At 42.1% G+C, this 17840-nt stretch overlaps 1 protein-coding gene across 1 annotated transcript in view; it reads right to left on the bottom strand.

Annotated features, from left to right (window-relative positions):
- The window catches only part of LOC114447251 (zinc finger matrin-type protein 4), a 46452-nt gene that overhangs the window by 8709 nt on the left and 19903 nt on the right, over positions 1 to 17840 (bottom strand). The window contains exons 4-6 of the mRNA XM_028423414.1: positions 12191 to 12368; positions 8615 to 8875; positions 878 to 974 (exon numbers count right to left, since the gene is read on the bottom strand). Coding sequence (XP_028279215.1) covers positions 878 to 974; positions 8615 to 8875; positions 12191 to 12368 — 536 coding nt within the window. The remainder of the gene's footprint in view (positions 1 to 877; positions 975 to 8614; positions 8876 to 12190; positions 12369 to 17840) is intronic.

Here is a 17840-nt window from a genome sequence, read left to right as displayed (position 1 = left end):
TCCATTCATAACACATTTGATTTCCATTACATCGCTTTAAATGAGCGAGACGCATACATGAACACAGACACACACCAGTGCAATGCCTCTAACCACGCTCACAGCTATCTCATGGTAAATGCATGAAATATAACTGTTCATATTGCAGTCTGTTTTCGCTGGTGGATATAATTTCCCCTTTACATGGGCTGTGATTACATTTTCTAAAATAAGTAATGAAAATGACCGAACACTATTGTATTAATGTCACCCCTTATGATATATATGTCTACGCTATTGCTACTGCTGTCTGCTTCTTATTTCCTTATATGGTGTACTCTATACTGTGGATGTTAGATCTCATTAAACCACATACATCCTTAGATGTTTAAATAATGCTGGAATTTCTGAGGTGCTATCATTCAATTTCCGAGTGTCATTGATTATCAGACTACAAGCAAGGTGTAGGCAGTGCTGTTAAAAAGGTTTTGCAATCTTCTTGTGTGAATTGTTTTGGAATTTGCTTTGAAATCATGATAATATGATTGTAATCAGGCTTAGGAGCCTGAACCAGATAAAGGATTAAAACTGCAATATAAAAAACATGCTGTCACTAAAAACAGAAAGTTCTGATTGGTTAGTGACCTATATGCAGCAGCCAGAATGACCATGTTATGAAAAGAAAAAAAAAAACTGGCACAACAATTTTTGTAGCTTTTGTCTCACAGGTCACTTTTTACAAATGGAAATATTGTCTGTCTCTCTGCTGAAAGACATGCTGCAGTCACCCCAGTAGACTGGGTGTGACGGACTTGTGTTTCTGAACGCTACATTCTCTTTAACAGGGATCCACTGTGTATCTTTTTGTTTATCCAAAATGTTAAGTAGTTGTACTCACTTATTCTGGTGCTTGGAGCCCTGAAGGTGCGCATGGTACTGCTCGATGGAGTTGAGGACCACACTGCAGACGCTGCATGAGTAACTACTGCGCAGGCCTAGAGAGACACAAACACACATTCACAGAGGTACAGCGGTTACTGTGAGGGCACTTATGATAAATAGGGTTCATAATAATCCCTAAAAGCTTTCATCATCAGCATCATCATCCGGATCACCAGCGAGCAGCAGCCAGGCCAACGTGAGCAACAATAAAAATCTGAACTGACACTAAGTAACAGTCTTATTTTTACACTCCGCAGTGCCGGGTAATTTTCCTAATTAGAGTCTCTGGAAAGAGATTTGATTAGACTAATCATTAGCAGAAAGTTACACTTTTGGATCCTTAGATCAGTGCCTTCTTCTTTCTAGTGCCTGTGTGTGTGTGTGTGTGTGTGTGTGTGTGTGTGAGAGGCTGTTGAACTTCGACGGAGTTCATCAGCAGAATTAGGACACAATAAACTTTGCGTTAGGCTATGTAGATATCTACCGCCGCATATGGCTTTGCATGCTGGCACGTTTTTATTGTGTCGGTGAATGCATGCTTGAGATGGTGCAGCTCAGACACAGATGTTAACTAATTAGAGGGTTTGCAGGTGGTCGCAAAGAACACCCAAAAATAGATCGATGATGATGGGGATTCTGATGGAGTCGGGGGAAGAGACGTTTGGGGGTGGGGTAACAAGTGAAAAGGAGGAAATTTCTCTCAAAGAAATGTGCAAAAAGATGGAGAGGAGACGAGTAATGAGCTATTATACTGCAGCAGTGATGTAAAATGCATGCCGAGGTTTAATGACCACAGGAGGTGTTTCCACACTCCAAAAAAATTTTACGCTTGGATTTTAAAGTTTTTCTTTCAGAGGAAAGGCTCACTGTGTCGATGAGGACAGGACAATCATACCTGGCTGTATATTCTCAGTCAGACGTACAATGAAGTGCTATTTTTGTTTCTGCACACTGCAGAGGCGTTGTTGCAGAACTTTACTCAGATCAACCTTGACACTATGACAAAACAGTCAGAAACTAATTGCCTTTCAACCATGAATGTGTAATTTTAGGTGTGTGTCACTGACTGAAACTGTGTCTGGGTGCTCGTGTGTGGTTGCCCTTTTCTCACTGTCATTACTGTCCTTGAGATTTATGACTTGTCTGTGTATTCCATCACCTTTTGACCTTCTGCGATGGTAATTGGTGAAGTGTGTTGGGAGATGAAGTTGAAACACAGTTAGGAGTGGTGGGAGGTCATTTAGACTAGGCTAGGGCTGCATAATGGGCCACATCTACTCCCTGTTGCCTCAAGAGTTGCTCTGTCTGTTTCAGGGGTGATTAAGGACAAGCAGTCATTTACATGAATGCCACGGCTGAATTAGTTGCCTGGAGTAAGCACTGTCTTGGCTTAAATGTTGATATTTTGCATCTATTAGGAGGTAATAACTGAGGCTGTGTGTATGAAAGAGAGAAAAAAGAGATAGTACATCTTCTTCTGCCAAATTGTCATTACTTCTGTTACTCTCTTTAAATGAAAAGGCTATTAATTGGTGGTGAGATACTTTAGAAAGGAAAGGAATGATAGAGATCCTCTCATTCTTATTTCCTTTCTCTTCCCAGTAATTCTATACTGCTGCAAGGATTACACAAAGAGCTCTATTCTTGTATATACGATTAAGTGTGTTACATGTGCATGTGTGCACACAGACAAGGCAGCTTCCTCGCTTTCAGGCTGATTGATGTCACCTCCCCGCTTCCTGGCCGACTGTACAATATGCTGCAGTGAGTGTCGGTGCCAGACTTTTGAACACACAAACATACGGACAGATTCTGTGTTTTTGGTTAATAATGTAGGTCTGGCACAAGACCATGCCGTGCCCTAATCCATGTTAATTACATGCAGGGAAAATGTGTGCTACGCAAGTGACAGCTCAGGGTTGTGAATATGAGTTTTTTTTTGTGAGTATTTGTGAGGGTGTTCTAAGCCTTGTTAATTACACAAGAAGATATGCCAGGGAGAAAGAAAAGAGGGGGTGAGATGAGCTTACGCTGTGGGTGTGGAGCTGTTTGTGGCTTGTCGTTTAATGTACAGAGCCTTCTGGCACTGTTGGCACCCGTGGTCCGGAGACGCCTAAATGCTTGTCAAAAAAAAGTAATGAACCACATTTTGTGCTTACAAAACTAGAATTAAGTTAATTTAAAGAGCCATATTACAGGGAAATTAAACAGCCATTTGCCTTTTCAGTGTCAGATAACTTCAGCTTGAACAACATTAATGACCCATTTGAAGTCCAATTTGAGACTTGTGCCATTAGCATGCTCTGCCAAGCTCCTAACTGCAGCTCCTTTTTAATTTGTGAGTCTCAGAGGGATTTCAGGTAGTGGTCAGCTATGACAACAGTGAAATCTGGTGTCATCTGTTGGTTAAGTTGTAGGTTGGTTTTAAGGCACAGGAGAAAGAAATGAGCTCTAAACAACATCAAGTTACATTCGGATGATTTCAATGTCCCCCTTTTTCCTTTGCTACAGAATGTGATTGCAACAGAGACATCTCACTATAGGTAACATATTCATCTGTAATTGTACTGATAGTGCTGGCGGGATATTAGTTTATAGAGCTTTTACTACCCCAGAGCCTTTGTGCTGCGGTGCACCATTAGTTTACCATGCACTGTGCAGATTAATAATGAACTAAATCCAAAGAAACCCACTGAGATGCAATCAAAACCAAGAGTCTGCAGCAAAGACTTGACAGAACATCTCACAGGGATATATCACAAATACCATAGCAGAGAAGGGCTGAGCACTCTGTAAGTCCGACAGAATCCAACTGGAGTTTTACCAACAAAGTCTGAAGGACTTATACAGAGACTAATTAGCTTTGCAGCCAATGTGACAGTAATTGGAAAGACCATCTGTTTTAGATGAAAAAATACTACAAAGAAGAATATCTTTCTGAACTATTGCTTTTGAATAAAACAAGCAGTGGTTTTCTGTTACACTACATTTCATTCATTTGTGTTGTTTACTGCTTGTCTCACTGCAACCAACTGTGGCTAGCAAGGTGGATCATAAGAAGTTTGTCTGCAGTATCAGTACTTTTTAATAAACCCTGTATGGTCACTAGTTCAGTATTTGCATCTAGCTACGCTGTCACCAGCACAAATGTGTCTTCATGGGTGGATGCATTGCTGCCTTCTGTGCAGTGTCATGATTGCTGGGTGTTAATGGTAGGAAATACTGACTTAAGGAACTTGCTAACAAAACTTGACAAATGATATCGCTATAATTCGAGTATATAACTATAACTGAGTCAAACAATCCAGATAACACAGCAGGCCACACAAAGAAGAGTGTTTACTTTGAGATGACTTTTTAATATGTGTAAAAGTGTTTCTTATTTACACCTCAGGCAGAAAACTGTGCTGCTGTGCCATGCATTTGGTGGATATTCTGTTAATATTCACTGTCATTTACTGTAGCACTGTTTTTGCCCACAAACTCCTGAGGGAAATATCTGGCTCTTTAGCTGTTAAATGCACCGCTACATTCACCAGGGAGCTGCTAACTTTGTCTGATGTTTGGTGCTGAAAAGAGAGTTGGTTTATCACAACAGCTGCCTGCTCGCACTGGAAACAACACTGATGAGAGCAGCGAGACTGAAGCACAACTCTGAAGTTAGAGGCTGTTTAACAAAGACAGTGAGCTAAAAATGGAAGGGGAGATAATTCTCTCTACCAGCAATCCTTCGGCATTACAATTTAGTTATTTAAGCTAATAATTAAGCTTTAATTTAGGGCTGTCACTTTTTATTTGAAAATCAAACATTACTAGAATGGTGGAAAAATGTAATATTTGTAGTGTAATGATCTGTTCAAATTCAAATTTAGAACCATTAGGAGACATTTAATTTATCATCTAGCCTATTGCATGTCCTTTTGCCCCATCTGAGAATCAATACAGAATTGGACACCAGCAACGTTCAGCTGTTTATCAGCTGTACTATTTTCAAACTCACGTCAGCATAGAGAAAGGTTCAAATATATTTCACAGGGTTGGTATCTACAGCATCATACATTATATATTTAGTTATTTTTTTCTCAATCTGATCTGCATATCTGTTTCTCTTTGTATTCTTTTAAAGGTGAGGTGCACATATTACGGTTTACTTTAACGTGCAGTTTGTGTTGATGGGTATGCAGATGTTCGCGCAAAGCCTTGTGTTTATGCTCTGATGATGGAATTTCACTTACACCCTCATGTGCATACCACCAGTGTGAAAAAAAACCAAGGCAGCTGGCTGACTGTACACTGCATCTGTGGACTGCTACAGCTTGCCACCCAACCTGAGGAAGTGTGGGCCACTACACAACACAGGCACCACACAGGAGTGGAGTAATGTCTACAACTTTTTGTCAGACTGCCTACTGCCCAGTTTTAGTAGATACTTTACCAGAAGCTTGTTAAAATGTCATCAACTGTAAGATTTATATGCACAGATATGTGGCCCATTGGTATTGTTTTAGAGAGGTGTCATTTGATTGATGTTGTTGTCAAGATCATTTGTTGTAGTGGGGAAAAAAAAGATTTAAGAGATTACATTGAAATAGGATTCTATACTTAAAAAGTGAGTCGTGATTCTCAGACCTTGGATGTAGTATGTGGCCCACAGTGCAGTATATCATGTTTACATGTACATGCAAGTAGGATGTGTCACACTGTCTCAGGGGAGAAGAGGGTAGGTCTGTCTGGCTACTCCAGCACATTCATCAGTTACACACAATTTTCTCTCTGCTATAGTGCTTCACCCTCTCTCGGGTCCTCACACACATAGACACAGATGCATGCACACACACAGACACACACACACACGTTCCACTCCTAGGCGCTTATCTCACTGCTTCTAATTCACCACTGAGTCTCCAGAGAGTGGAGACAATTCACCGGCTCTGTCTAGAGGGGTTTCTACCCCTGTTGTGATTTATGTAAAGACACAGGCGAGCCACCCGGGCTCCATCCCACGGCTGTAGCCTCCCCCACTGCAACTCTGTTGTCCATCTCTGTAATCCATCTCAAAGGGGTTTGTCTTGCACCTAACTGTGGAAAATCATGACATTCTCCCCGGTGACCTGCCTGTGCAATTACACCAGAAACGTCAGAGTAAGAAACTGTGTCTATATAAATGTTGTGGGGATTTTGTGATATATTTTTCTATCGTACGGATAAGACAACAAGTAAAGGTCAGCATCATCAACAGGACACAGCCAGACAATACAGTAGGCTGATTATTCTGTATGCCATAGTTGCGGAGGGGATTGTGTGCTAATAATTCACCTATGCCTAGTGGGCAGTTAATGAGGATGACAGATGAGAGATGATGACAGATTGCATCCCCTACTGGTGCTTACACACACATTTACACACAACTATAACCAACAAAAAGACAAGACAGAGTAGAGCAGCAGAAAGAGGGTGGAAAAAGATGACAAACAGCTGCACAAAGGGAAAAGGAGGATAGAGGGACAGAGATGAATCTGTGCGTGGTTAAGACTGACTTCCTCATTCTCCTCATCCTCCCTCCTCGTCTGTATGTCAGTGCTGCTACTGCCTCGGTTAGACCCTCCCTCAGAGATTTCACTCAGCACACCTGTGACTTCACACCTGAAGTGGTGATAAAAGCCAATCAAATGTGAGAATCTGCACCAATGGAAATATGTCTAGCTGAAGAACAAACGAGTCTTGACAATGGAGCCGTGCTGTGATGAACGAAGTGTTGCAGACTGAAGACACTGGAACAAGCACTTGATTGATGGCACATATAATAGGTCATGCCAGTGGGTTCACTTAGAAATTCTAGACCGTTTTATTGCCCTGGAAAAAAAGACTAAATAAAATACTGTATGTATGTACACTTGGCACTTTGAATGTTTTCTGTAGCTACTTGCTGATATTAGGAATCAAATTTGTAAATAAACAAGCAAAAACAGCTAAGGTTGGGGGATCTGGGTCACAGCGTGTAGATGGAGGATGATATCTAACATGACACCACTTAAAGCCTCTGAGCCAGTGTAGGCGGCAACATGACTCATGCTTTTAATATGATTGGCTCCTCGAGATGATGGTTTGTGTCATGGCACCTGGAGCACGTTGCGAACGGCACGGCTTCGGCTCTCAGAGGATCAAAAAAACAAAGTGCGTTTGTTTGTGTGTGGTAGAGGTGTTACATAGCACTTATGTGCATGCTAAAATAGGATGATATTGAGATGATATCACACATAGGAAGCAGAAAAGAAAAATCAGCTACTGTGCCAAGTACTATACATCATTTCATTAGAATGTCGTTTTGGCAAAATAGTGTGTGAATCCTCTTTCTGCTGCATTTGTGCATGGATGGGTTATTGTGGCCGAGAGGTGTAACGTAGGAATTAAAACCCGGGGCTCACCTAGTAACATCAGTTACCTATGAACAACATTTCAGTTCACTTAACTCTGTGAGGACCTCATTCAGTCTTCAACACATTCGTTTTTATATGGAAGTTTTTACAGGTGGTTTGGTCCTTTTTTTTTTTTACAGTTGTGCCACATCACAGCATCACAACACTTATCTACTTTTATAGAGTACCATTCCAGTAGAGGTCTTATGACTTTTTTTTACACATTGCAGTGCTAGCACTATCAAGTGTGAAAGCTATGCTGTAATATAAGGAGAATGTGACTCAAGACAGCCAGTGTGAAAAGATCTGTATGTGGCGAAGAGAGTTAGATGTGTCAAAACTGAGCTTCGCAGTTAATTATGGGAGGGGCAGATATTTGCTCATGAAGATGGATGATCTCCTAAGATTACTTAGCCAATAAACACCTTTCACACAGAGCTCAAATGATTTCATATCACATTTCCATGAAGACGAAATGATCAGAGAGGCTTAGATCCTAACGTCTCTGTGTGTCAAGATCTGAAGATGCTTACTCCTACAGTTACAGCCATGCAACTCTATAGCAGCTTTTTGTTGGAGCCCACTACTTGGTAATCGTATGTCAGTCCACACTGAAGTTTCTAACGTAGTCTGTCTAAAATACATTTGTGGCCTCTGTGCCACAAAGTCTGAGTCTGAGATATATGGAGGATTTCACTGGAGTCATTTTTGCTATTTTCACTAGACTGACTTCACACCCCACATACCGTGGATAAAAGTGCTGGAGTATATGGCTCCAAGTCAGGAAGGTCATTTGACATTTTATTATTGTAAATGATTGAATATGGTGACTCTCCTTCAGAACTATAAATCTAAATTTAAAGATTATTTTAGGAGGATATTCCAACCATCTGTGGAACATTCCTTCTTTACTGGATAGACAAACAGTGAGACAGTAGTGGAGAATGATATGAGGGAGAAGCTGTGAACTGATTTACTAGGGACACATGGCTCAAGGATACAGCAGAAAAGAGAACCAGTGTTTTTCTCCACCTGTACGGTGGCTCTCATCTTTACAGTGCAAGAACCAGTGTTGATAGTGCTAATTTTATCTGTGAATAGCTGGTGTGTCTTACCTCCCATCTTTGAAACGTACACCACATTGAAAGGCATATAACATTTCAGATGTCCACCCCTCACTGCCACAGATCTCCCTCTTATAGTCTTTCCTCAAAGTCGTAACACCCCTGCTGCCCTTCATGTGTCACTTGTGATGGGCTCATGTCCAAGAGGCTGACCTGTGCTCTCCGTGGCATCCAGAGTGCCTGCTAGCTGCTCTAGGAGGCGTGCCCTGGCTGCGTTCCTGCGGTGTTTCTTGCCCTCATAGTGCTGTTGGGCCATCAGGGGGTTGTTGAACCAGGCTCCACACAGGCAGCAGTACTTCCCAGCCTCTCTGCCTCCATTTCCACTGACCACTGCCATGGGCCAGGGCAGGGCCGGGGGAGGAGGAGGAGGGCATGAAGCGGGGTCTGTGGGCAGTGGGGTTGAAGGGGAGGAATCTGCAAAGAGGAAGGGCACAGACAGAAAAAACAGAGAGGGGTGAAGGATTGCACAGAGGACAGGAGAGAGAGGGTGGATATTAACATCATTTCAAATGCAAATAGGGCTCTAATGTGAAAATTACTTAAAATGAAAATATTTTCATGAAATCACATTAACATGAAAATGTGATACATTCACATTTGCAAAGACGCTCGCACACATCTTGCAGACAGATGAAATCTCAAATACATGCTTGCATGCTAGCTCTATATATAGAGGGTGTACAAAAATACATTTACATTTAATGGCTGGAGGTTTTACTGACCGTTATTGAAGGCAAAGAGCAAATCGATTGCTCTAGGCCACATCTGTGGACCATACTGTAGATAAGGTGTGGAAAGAGGCCATCTGCACTGCAGGGTGCAGTCTGTAAGTGATAGCAACTGGTTTTCTACTCCCACCTACTACACACTCTGAACCTCTGAACCTTCATATTTCAACCTTCGACCATATTTTTTTCTACCTCTCCTCTCCTCTCTTCTCCTCTCCTCAAAGGGAACAAAAAAAGGGAAATGGCAGACTTCCAGGTGACCTGCTACTCGTGACATGACACTGGTTACCATGGTGATTGCCCATTAATAGCCAAGAGGCACTGACATGTCCACAGGACGTGGTTGTGGCTCACGCAGTGCAGAGTGTGTGTGTGTGGTTGCACGTGTGTCTACAGTATGTGTGTGCGTGTGGGTGTTTGGGTGGCCGACTGAATGTGTAATCCATGCTTGAGAAAATGTGTGAAGTATTGTGTGTATCTGCGTGTGTGTGCATGAATGAAGCTTCAGAAAAGGTTGCTGCATGTGTGAGGTACAAAATGTGTACCAAAGATATTCTCCTGTGGGGTGGTGGGGGTGGTGAAGGGGGGTTAGGTTTACAGCCAAATTGTGTGAGAAAGCTTATAATGCCAGATGGCATGTCCAAATGTGCCGATTCGCCATCCGCTATGTGTCAATGACTTTAGACTTATACTGAGTGTGACTATACAGCCATGATGCCGCACATTTAGACATTTTTCATGACAAACAAAAGCCCACTCGCACAGGCTTTTTAAGCCCAAATGAGTCATATCGCTTCTGTCTCAGTCATCAGACAACAAATAAGGAGCATGCATCAGTTGTTGACCAGTGACTACGAGGGTGAGGTGTGTTGGTTTATGTGTGTTTTCTGTGTGCATGTGGGGACCCATGTTGACTTGTGAGCCTTGTGAGCTGATTGGCCATTCATACCTTGATGTGTCTTCAGGCTCTGTTCTCATAGTTACTGTATCTATGGCTGCGTCTCTGCACTCATCTCACCAACCACACCCACTCACATTCCCTTTGCCTGCCTTTGCTGCACTATCATCTCACTTACAAAACTCAACCCTGTAACTCTTATACTGTCATTTCAATGTTTTGTGGCATTAATCCCAAAGACAGGGCCATCGCCATGTCTCTGGTGTAGCTTTCCCTTGTGTTTGTGTGTGTCCGTGCGTGAGTGAAGCTCTTCAGCTCTGACAGCTCTGTGGAACAGCACGTGCTGAGTAGCAACAGGGAGAGATCCTCTAATGTATTTCTGCTCTCCATCCCTTGTTTTCCCACCATCTCTCTTCTCCCGACTGTGATCTCTGCACACTGGAGCAGAAGTAAGTGTTGTTCATGGAGTGGGGCACAGGGAGTGTGTGTGTGTGTGTGTGTAGGAAGAAGAGGAGTGTGAGGAATGAACACAGGTATAGTTTTTGCTCTACTCCTCTCAAGGGCTTCTCTGACACACATGGCCTTCCACACTGTGTGTGTGTTCTTCTGTTACTGTCCATGTGTCCTGAGATGCAAAGGAATGTCATGAATGCTTGAATGTGCATGCATCAGTCACTGTGCTTTTGTGTGTTTCTGATGAATGTGTGTGCACATGTGTGTTTTTGTGCCCATGTGCGTCTAAGCCTGTCAGCTTGGCTGTGCATCTCCTGCAAAGCGCTCATCTCAGAGTGATCATGAAGGGTACTTTTGACTTTAATCTCTCCTGAAATCCTCTTCTTCTCTCCCAGGTCACTCTTCCTCTCTCCTTCTTCTTCGTCTTCTTGTGCTTGTTCTTTTGTTTCTTCTTTCCTCCAGGTCCCACTGTCACAAAACCACAGAAACCTCGGAAGCAGTGGCTGTACGGAAGTGACACTTTTCCAAAGTAGGCCAAAGTTTAGCAAGATTCACTCAGGGGCTTGATTATAACACTCCATTTTGTAGTGATTGTGCGTTCATAGCTCTGTGACTTTTTTCCTTTGAATCCAATTTGAATCACATTATGTTAAGCTTCCCTAGAGACAACTCCGCAGCACAGACACCTAAAGAAAAAAATGCTCATCCTAAACAATCATGACCATGAATGAAAATCAATTGGAGGATGTCATGATTTGTTTACTATACACACAGTAAGACCTTTCTAAATTAAGGTCTGCCTTGTGCTTCACCTTCAAAGTTTTACTTCTTTGGCCTCTGGCATGTTAGCATTTTCAGACACTTTCCCCCCTGATTTCCAGGCTAGAAGTTGAACTGAACCGTGACTAAAGCTTTTCAAATCCACTTCAGTTAAAAAAATATATGCTTTGAACTAAAAATAGTTTGCTGTCAGTGATACATGTTGCAGAAAAAGATGTCTGGATTAGTGTTTGAGAGCAGAGGTGAGGGGTGTTTGAAGTCAATTAACTTCATCCTATGTGACAACTGGCTCGGTGTGCAAACATCAACATTAAAATCCAATAGAGGTATTGATTAGCTATAAGGCTGATTGAGGGTTGATCACCACAGTACCAGTTCATAGCCATAACATTGATGGTTAGTTTTCAGGTCTAACTAAAGAGCCACTAATTAGAAAGTTCCGCAATCGTGTTTAAATTGCACTTGGATCCACCAAAAAGAAATCAATATCTCTCTTATTTTCACATTTCTACATCTTCTCATGCTCCATTCTGCATTTTGCACCTGAACCTGCAGTGTTCCAGCATCACTCCAGACTGCTCTTCTACCATTGCTTTCTCAACCAAAACCAGCCCTGCTAGATGCCGACTGCCCTAAAACATGAAACCACAGGGTCATCAAACTTGAGCCTTCTGAGATAAAAGTGCTATAACTCTGTCATCCACCTCCCTCCTCCTCTTTCCAAAACTCAACTGCAACTGGAAGCTCCCTTCTTTTTTTTTTAGCTGCTATATAATGGCTGTTTTTAGCATTGCAGTTCAAGCAAGACAGTGTTTGAGTTTCATCATGTTGCTCAACTCACAAAAGCAAGACATCCACATATAAGGATACCTGTGTTTGTTGGGCTGGCCATGGCTGTGGGTAGACTCGGGGGCTCCCCCAGCACCAGGCGGACTCTCTTGGCATGGGTTTTACCCTGGTAGTGGGACTGGGCCACAATGGCAGACGTGAAGAACATGTTACACAAGGTGCAGCACTTGTTCCTGTCCACTTCTGTCTCTGCACAGTCCTAAAGGAAAAGAAGAAGTGTTTTGAGAAAAACATAATCTCAGGGGAAAAGGGGAAGTAAAGGGAGGTGAAATGGAAAAAATGCTAGTGGAGGTGAAGAAAGGAACGATGTGAAAAGAGAGGCATAGAGAAGTAAAAGTGAGAAAGGAAAAAAAAAAAGAAGGCAAGGGAAATGGGAAATGGAAAGATGTACTGACCTCACTGGGCCTTTTCTCTCTTGCACTCTCACACACTCGCACACACACAAAGTCAAAGAGAGGGCTAATCAAATATTCATCTGTCTCTCTGGGCTGAGATTGTGGCTTGGCCAGTTCACCGCTGCTGGTTCATTACTAATGATGAGGGGGAGCTGCTCCCTGAGGGAGAGAGGGAATACAAACAAAAAGACTAACCGCCTGACTGACTACACACACACACACACACACACACACACACATTTATACACACTTGTGTTGATGTTTTCATCACTACAGAAGACATTAACTTACTTAAGACACCCTAATTGCTAACCCTGACCTCAGACCATTCTGAAGTCAATCATTCTATCTAATGATTTACTTTGTGTCTTGTTTTGTTAGGCAGACTGTGAGGCAGATCCACACAGTCTGCCTGTTTTAAACCATGTTTAAGAAACACTAGTACGCACACACACACACACACCCACACACACACATTCAGTCCCTCTTGAAGAAACACACATACACAAGTCAAGCTAGTTTTTTTTTTTTTAAAATAAGAAAACACCACTGGTTGATGGAAGTGCCCTTTGCTCTTCACAGTCACAAAATAAGCAGATGTGCCAATTGACCATTAATAATCCAGCAGACTTATGTTAACTTCAGGGCTGTATGAATCATATTTGAGCATTATTTGCATGATAGCCACAGGCTCAGTAGTGTAATGCAATACTCAGTCATTTAGTGCTACAGATAGAAGTCAGAAGAGATTTGATGGAAGGACAGGGAGGAGGCCACCACAGCTCAGAGTCATGCACCACCAGCCATGAGGGGAAGCAGCGGAGAGCTACCTCAAACTGGGAAAGAACGGTTCACTGTGCTGCAGTGGCCACTTTCTTTTTAATGAATTTGCACAAGCATGTCTATCGTAACATGAAAGCTTTAGGCCACACAGGGGAGTACTGGGTACACACTGCATGATCCCAAAAATAAACTGGAAAAAACAACTAAATCCAGCAGGCAAACTGACTTGTGAGCATGAAGTAAGAGAAATTGTGATATTGTTTTGTTTTTAGAAGAGCAATGTAACGGTGCGACAACCTGCGTTGTTTAAAGTGTGTCTGTTCGCACACACACTGTCCTTGGTTTGTGGTGTTATCAGAGAGAGCACTAATTTCACACATTGTTCCTCCTCCTGGCTTGCATTTTAACACCTACGGACAAATCAGAGTAAACTATAAGCACATCATTAGACTCAATCCCTGACCTAACTAATGGTCCTGGACATGATACATGATAGGAAAGAAGTAAATCTCTGCAGCCAGACACCAACAATTTATAGTCAGCCACAGGATTTTCCATAGAAGCAGAGACACATTATTCTGTTGCATATAGAGTATGAAAACAAATAAAACTCTAACACATTTTAATATCTTCTTCTGACTGCTCACTTTTATCCTCCTTCTTCACTCTGTTCATTCTGACTTTCCTTTTTCACACCAGCGCTCTTTAAGTCCAGGTGTCGAATCGAGTTGGAGGAGCGAAACTTCAGTCTCAGCGAGAGAATACAATAATAGAAAAGTGTCTGAAACACCATATCTGAGTGTGTGGGTGCATGCTGTGTGTCTCAGTGGATGCAGGCGTGTGTGTGTTTGTGTGTCTTATGTCAGCCCTGGTTAGCATCACGGACAGTGGATGTGAGAGTTAAGGACACCTTTACCTCCCAGGCTTAGCTTTGTCTCTCAGCTGTCCCATCTCTCCCTCTCTCTCCCCCTCTCTCTCTCTTTTTCCTCATGCATTTTCGTCTTTCTGCCTTGCCCTCACTCTCAGCCTGTTTTGTCGCTCTCCTCCTTGTCTGCCTGTATCCTCCCTCCCCCTCTGGGCACCAGTCTCAGTGACTCTATGTGTTGTGGGATGAAATATTTATCTGTATTGGCAGGCCCTCGCCTCCCCTCCTCCTCCCCCTCTTCTCCCGCCTCGCCTCCTCTCCTCCTCTCCTCCCTGTGTCTGTCCCTGCTGTGATCATGTTAAAGGCTTGCTATGATGCCCCCCCTCCCCCACCTCTCCTCTCTGTCACCCTCTGTGAACTCTTTTCACTTGGTAAAAATTGTGCTTTTTTAGGCCACATTGTCTCACGCTAACAAGCTGCAAAGAAAAGTATGTGCATGTTTGTTGTCACAGTGAGCGTGCTTGTATATAGTCAGAAAAGCTTATCTATATTTATTGCATGATCTTTATTCATGATTGTAACACAGGAGACACAAAGCCCAAGAGGATTAGTGCCTTCTCTTCTCTCAGTCCATCTATACCCATGTGTCCCTCATTACAATCCCTCCTCCTCGTCATCTAATGTGTACTTCTCTCCTCTCCATCATTATTTGTCTTTCTTCCCATTTCCCCTCCCTCGCCTGCTTTGTCTACTTTTCCCTGTGGTTATGATGCTGAGATCTTGTTCTACCCAAACCTTGTTCTACTGCACCAGAATGAGGAAACTCAACTATAGTGGAACTGATGTCCCACAACTGTATGTTACTGAAGGACAAAAAGTCTGAGCTTGATTCTCTGTGGCAGTCTGCAGTGGTCTCACCTGTCAAAACACTCGAAAAACTGAAAGCAGCCGACAGAGATGGGGCTGAAACACAAAGAAGCATTGACTTGAAAGAATGACAGATGTTACACTAGGGATTTAGTGACAATGCCAGGAAAGTTTTAAATTATCTCAAGTGTGTGTGGGTGACTGACACATGAATAATTGTCAACTCATTAAAGCTGCCACTTTACTGAAGCACTTAAAACAATACACATTTCTGACTCGCTGTTTTCCCTCCATCGCCCATCTTCTTGTGAAAGTCATCAACCTTTCTGTTACTCTGTTGTCGGATTTTTAGATTTCCTCACTACCTGTCACACCTCACACATCTGTTGAGACTGTTTTGCATGTGACCTAATTGGTGTGTGTGTGTTTCTGTGCTCAGGCCTGCGTGTATGCCTGTTTATGCACTGGCTGACAGTGACGTCTGTATCGCGGAATATTTTGTGTTTGGGTGGCTTCATCCTGCTCATGCACCTAACAATAGACTCCTAATTAGCTGTGTTTATCTTCCTCTCCTTCTGTTTCGCTTTTTCTCTGCTGCTCCTCCTTACTTCTCCCACTGTTCTGTGTTGAGGCGCTGTGGGAAACATTGCTAAATATACACATGGAGCAGCACAAGGAAACAGAAGTGCTCATTTGGAGTTAAAAAATGCTGTGAACGTGTAAATTGAAAGGAGCATCAGTGCAAATAAAGCTGTACAGAAGAATAAAAGGTGTTGAAAAAATATTTTGTTATCTCTGGTGCAGGTAGAAGACTGCTCAGAGGGAGAGGAAGAACAGGGTGGAGAATAGGGAGAAAAACACATCAAGTCTCCTCCTCTTTCATCTGGGAGCACCTTTACGACCTACTTTCTCTGTGTTTGTTCTGTGACAAACACTTTCACCAACGCAAAAAAAAAGAAAAGAAAAGAAAACCTCAAGGCATGGCATTTTACACTGGCATTTCATTCACTCTGCAGAAAACCTTTTCTGCAGCTCCCATTGGACTGCACCATGTCAATCAGAACAAAAACAGAAGGGCAAAAAGATGAAGTGCAGAGAAAAGATGTGCAAAACTTCCCCTGGGAGGAAAAAGAAAGATGGAAGAAGAAAACTTTATTCCAAATTAAACGTTGAGAGTTTCATTTCTGGAGGTGAATTTCGTCTCTGTTTTCAGGCACTGTCAGATAATCAATGTCACATCTCTGTGTGAAAGGTTGTGAACAAAACGCTGGCCATAGGGCTCCCAGTATTTTACAGTATGGCTGTGTGTGTGTGTGTGTGTGTGTCTGTGTGGACGTACGTGGCCTGTTTATGTGAGTTCGGTGTCCCATGTGAGGTGAAAGCCAGGATGGGCTGAGTCACGTCTTATTCACTTAGGGAGACAGATGGAGGCGCAGGTGTGTGTATTTCTACAGTCTGTGTGAGTGTGTTTGTTAAACCATAAGCCCTTCATGTGTGATTTGATGAGTGTCTGCAGTATAGAGCAAGTGTATAACCTTTTTACATCTTGGTGTACAGTTTGTGTGGAAACCTATAGCTCGGTCAGATGAGCAAGAAACATAACTGCAGGTTCCCATTAGGATAACTTTAGAGATAACAGAAATGGAACTATAGTGCTTTTAGAATGATTTTATGCCACCTTATGTTCATATGAGAATATGAACACAAGGTACATAAGGAACACCACTCTGTGGTTGAAGTATATGCTAGTGTGTAATCAGAGGTAGTGGGAGTTCATACTGCAGCATTAAAAGTATGAAAAACTGTGCAAATTTATTCCATTCCACTTATACATTTGTTTTCTTCTGTTGTACTTGTTCCAGTTCATATTATTTATGTATTTATTTTTGATAATGTGTAGTTTTAGTATTAGTTTGAGGACTACATGTTTCTAGAATTAGAAGAGGTCCCCTTTGGAGAGTTTTTAATATTTAGCACAGACAAACCTGGACTCAAAGATGTACTGATTGGTCAATCATTCGACTAGTTAGCAGAGGCAGCATAGGCCTTTTTGTTTGTTTTAAATTCTTAAATCTTATTTTCATAAATGTAATTAACTTTGCAAAACCAACTTGATGCCTACTCTACTTGTTACACTATTTGTTACCTTTTGTGTTAAATTTTGTAGAGCTCTTCCTCGTTTGAAAATATGCACAAAGCATGTTTTTTACAATTTTAATGTCTTATATTTCATTTTCATTCTAATTTTTATTTTTAAAAATGGTTCTCAAACTTTAGGCTTACGTAACTTTTTTTTAACACTATGAGAATGATCACACCACATGTGGCAGTGAACATTATCCACAGACTATATCATCAGGAATTTCTGGGTAATAAAAGCATAAAAAGACCAAGTCTCAAATAACTTCTGTATTTAGACATGCTATTTTAAGATGCACACATACCACGTTCACACTGACATGAATGGTAACATGGAATGCACTATGAGTACGCAGATGGTGTACTCATAACAGGTTTATAGCTGAATGTGAAACTATGGACACTTCTCACCCTCTTCGATCGCCATCTTGGCCTCAAAGCAGAAGTGAGAGAACAGTCTGTGATGATTTGCTACTCAAAATGTGGCTAGATCAGCATGTCAAATATTGCTATCATCATTTTATCACATTGGCAATGTTTGCAAATATTTTACCTAAAACATTAATGTTACATTTCTGGTCTGAGAGACATTTCTACACAAAGGTAGCCAGTTCTGTTATCG

This window comes from Parambassis ranga, chromosome 15, assembly GCF_900634625.1.
Source record: "Parambassis ranga chromosome 15, fParRan2.1, whole genome shotgun sequence".
Lineage (NCBI taxonomy): Eukaryota > Metazoa > Chordata > Actinopteri > Ambassidae > Parambassis > Parambassis ranga.
Note: the sequence above shows the minus strand (reverse complement) of the source record. Positions and strands in the feature narration are given on the sequence as shown.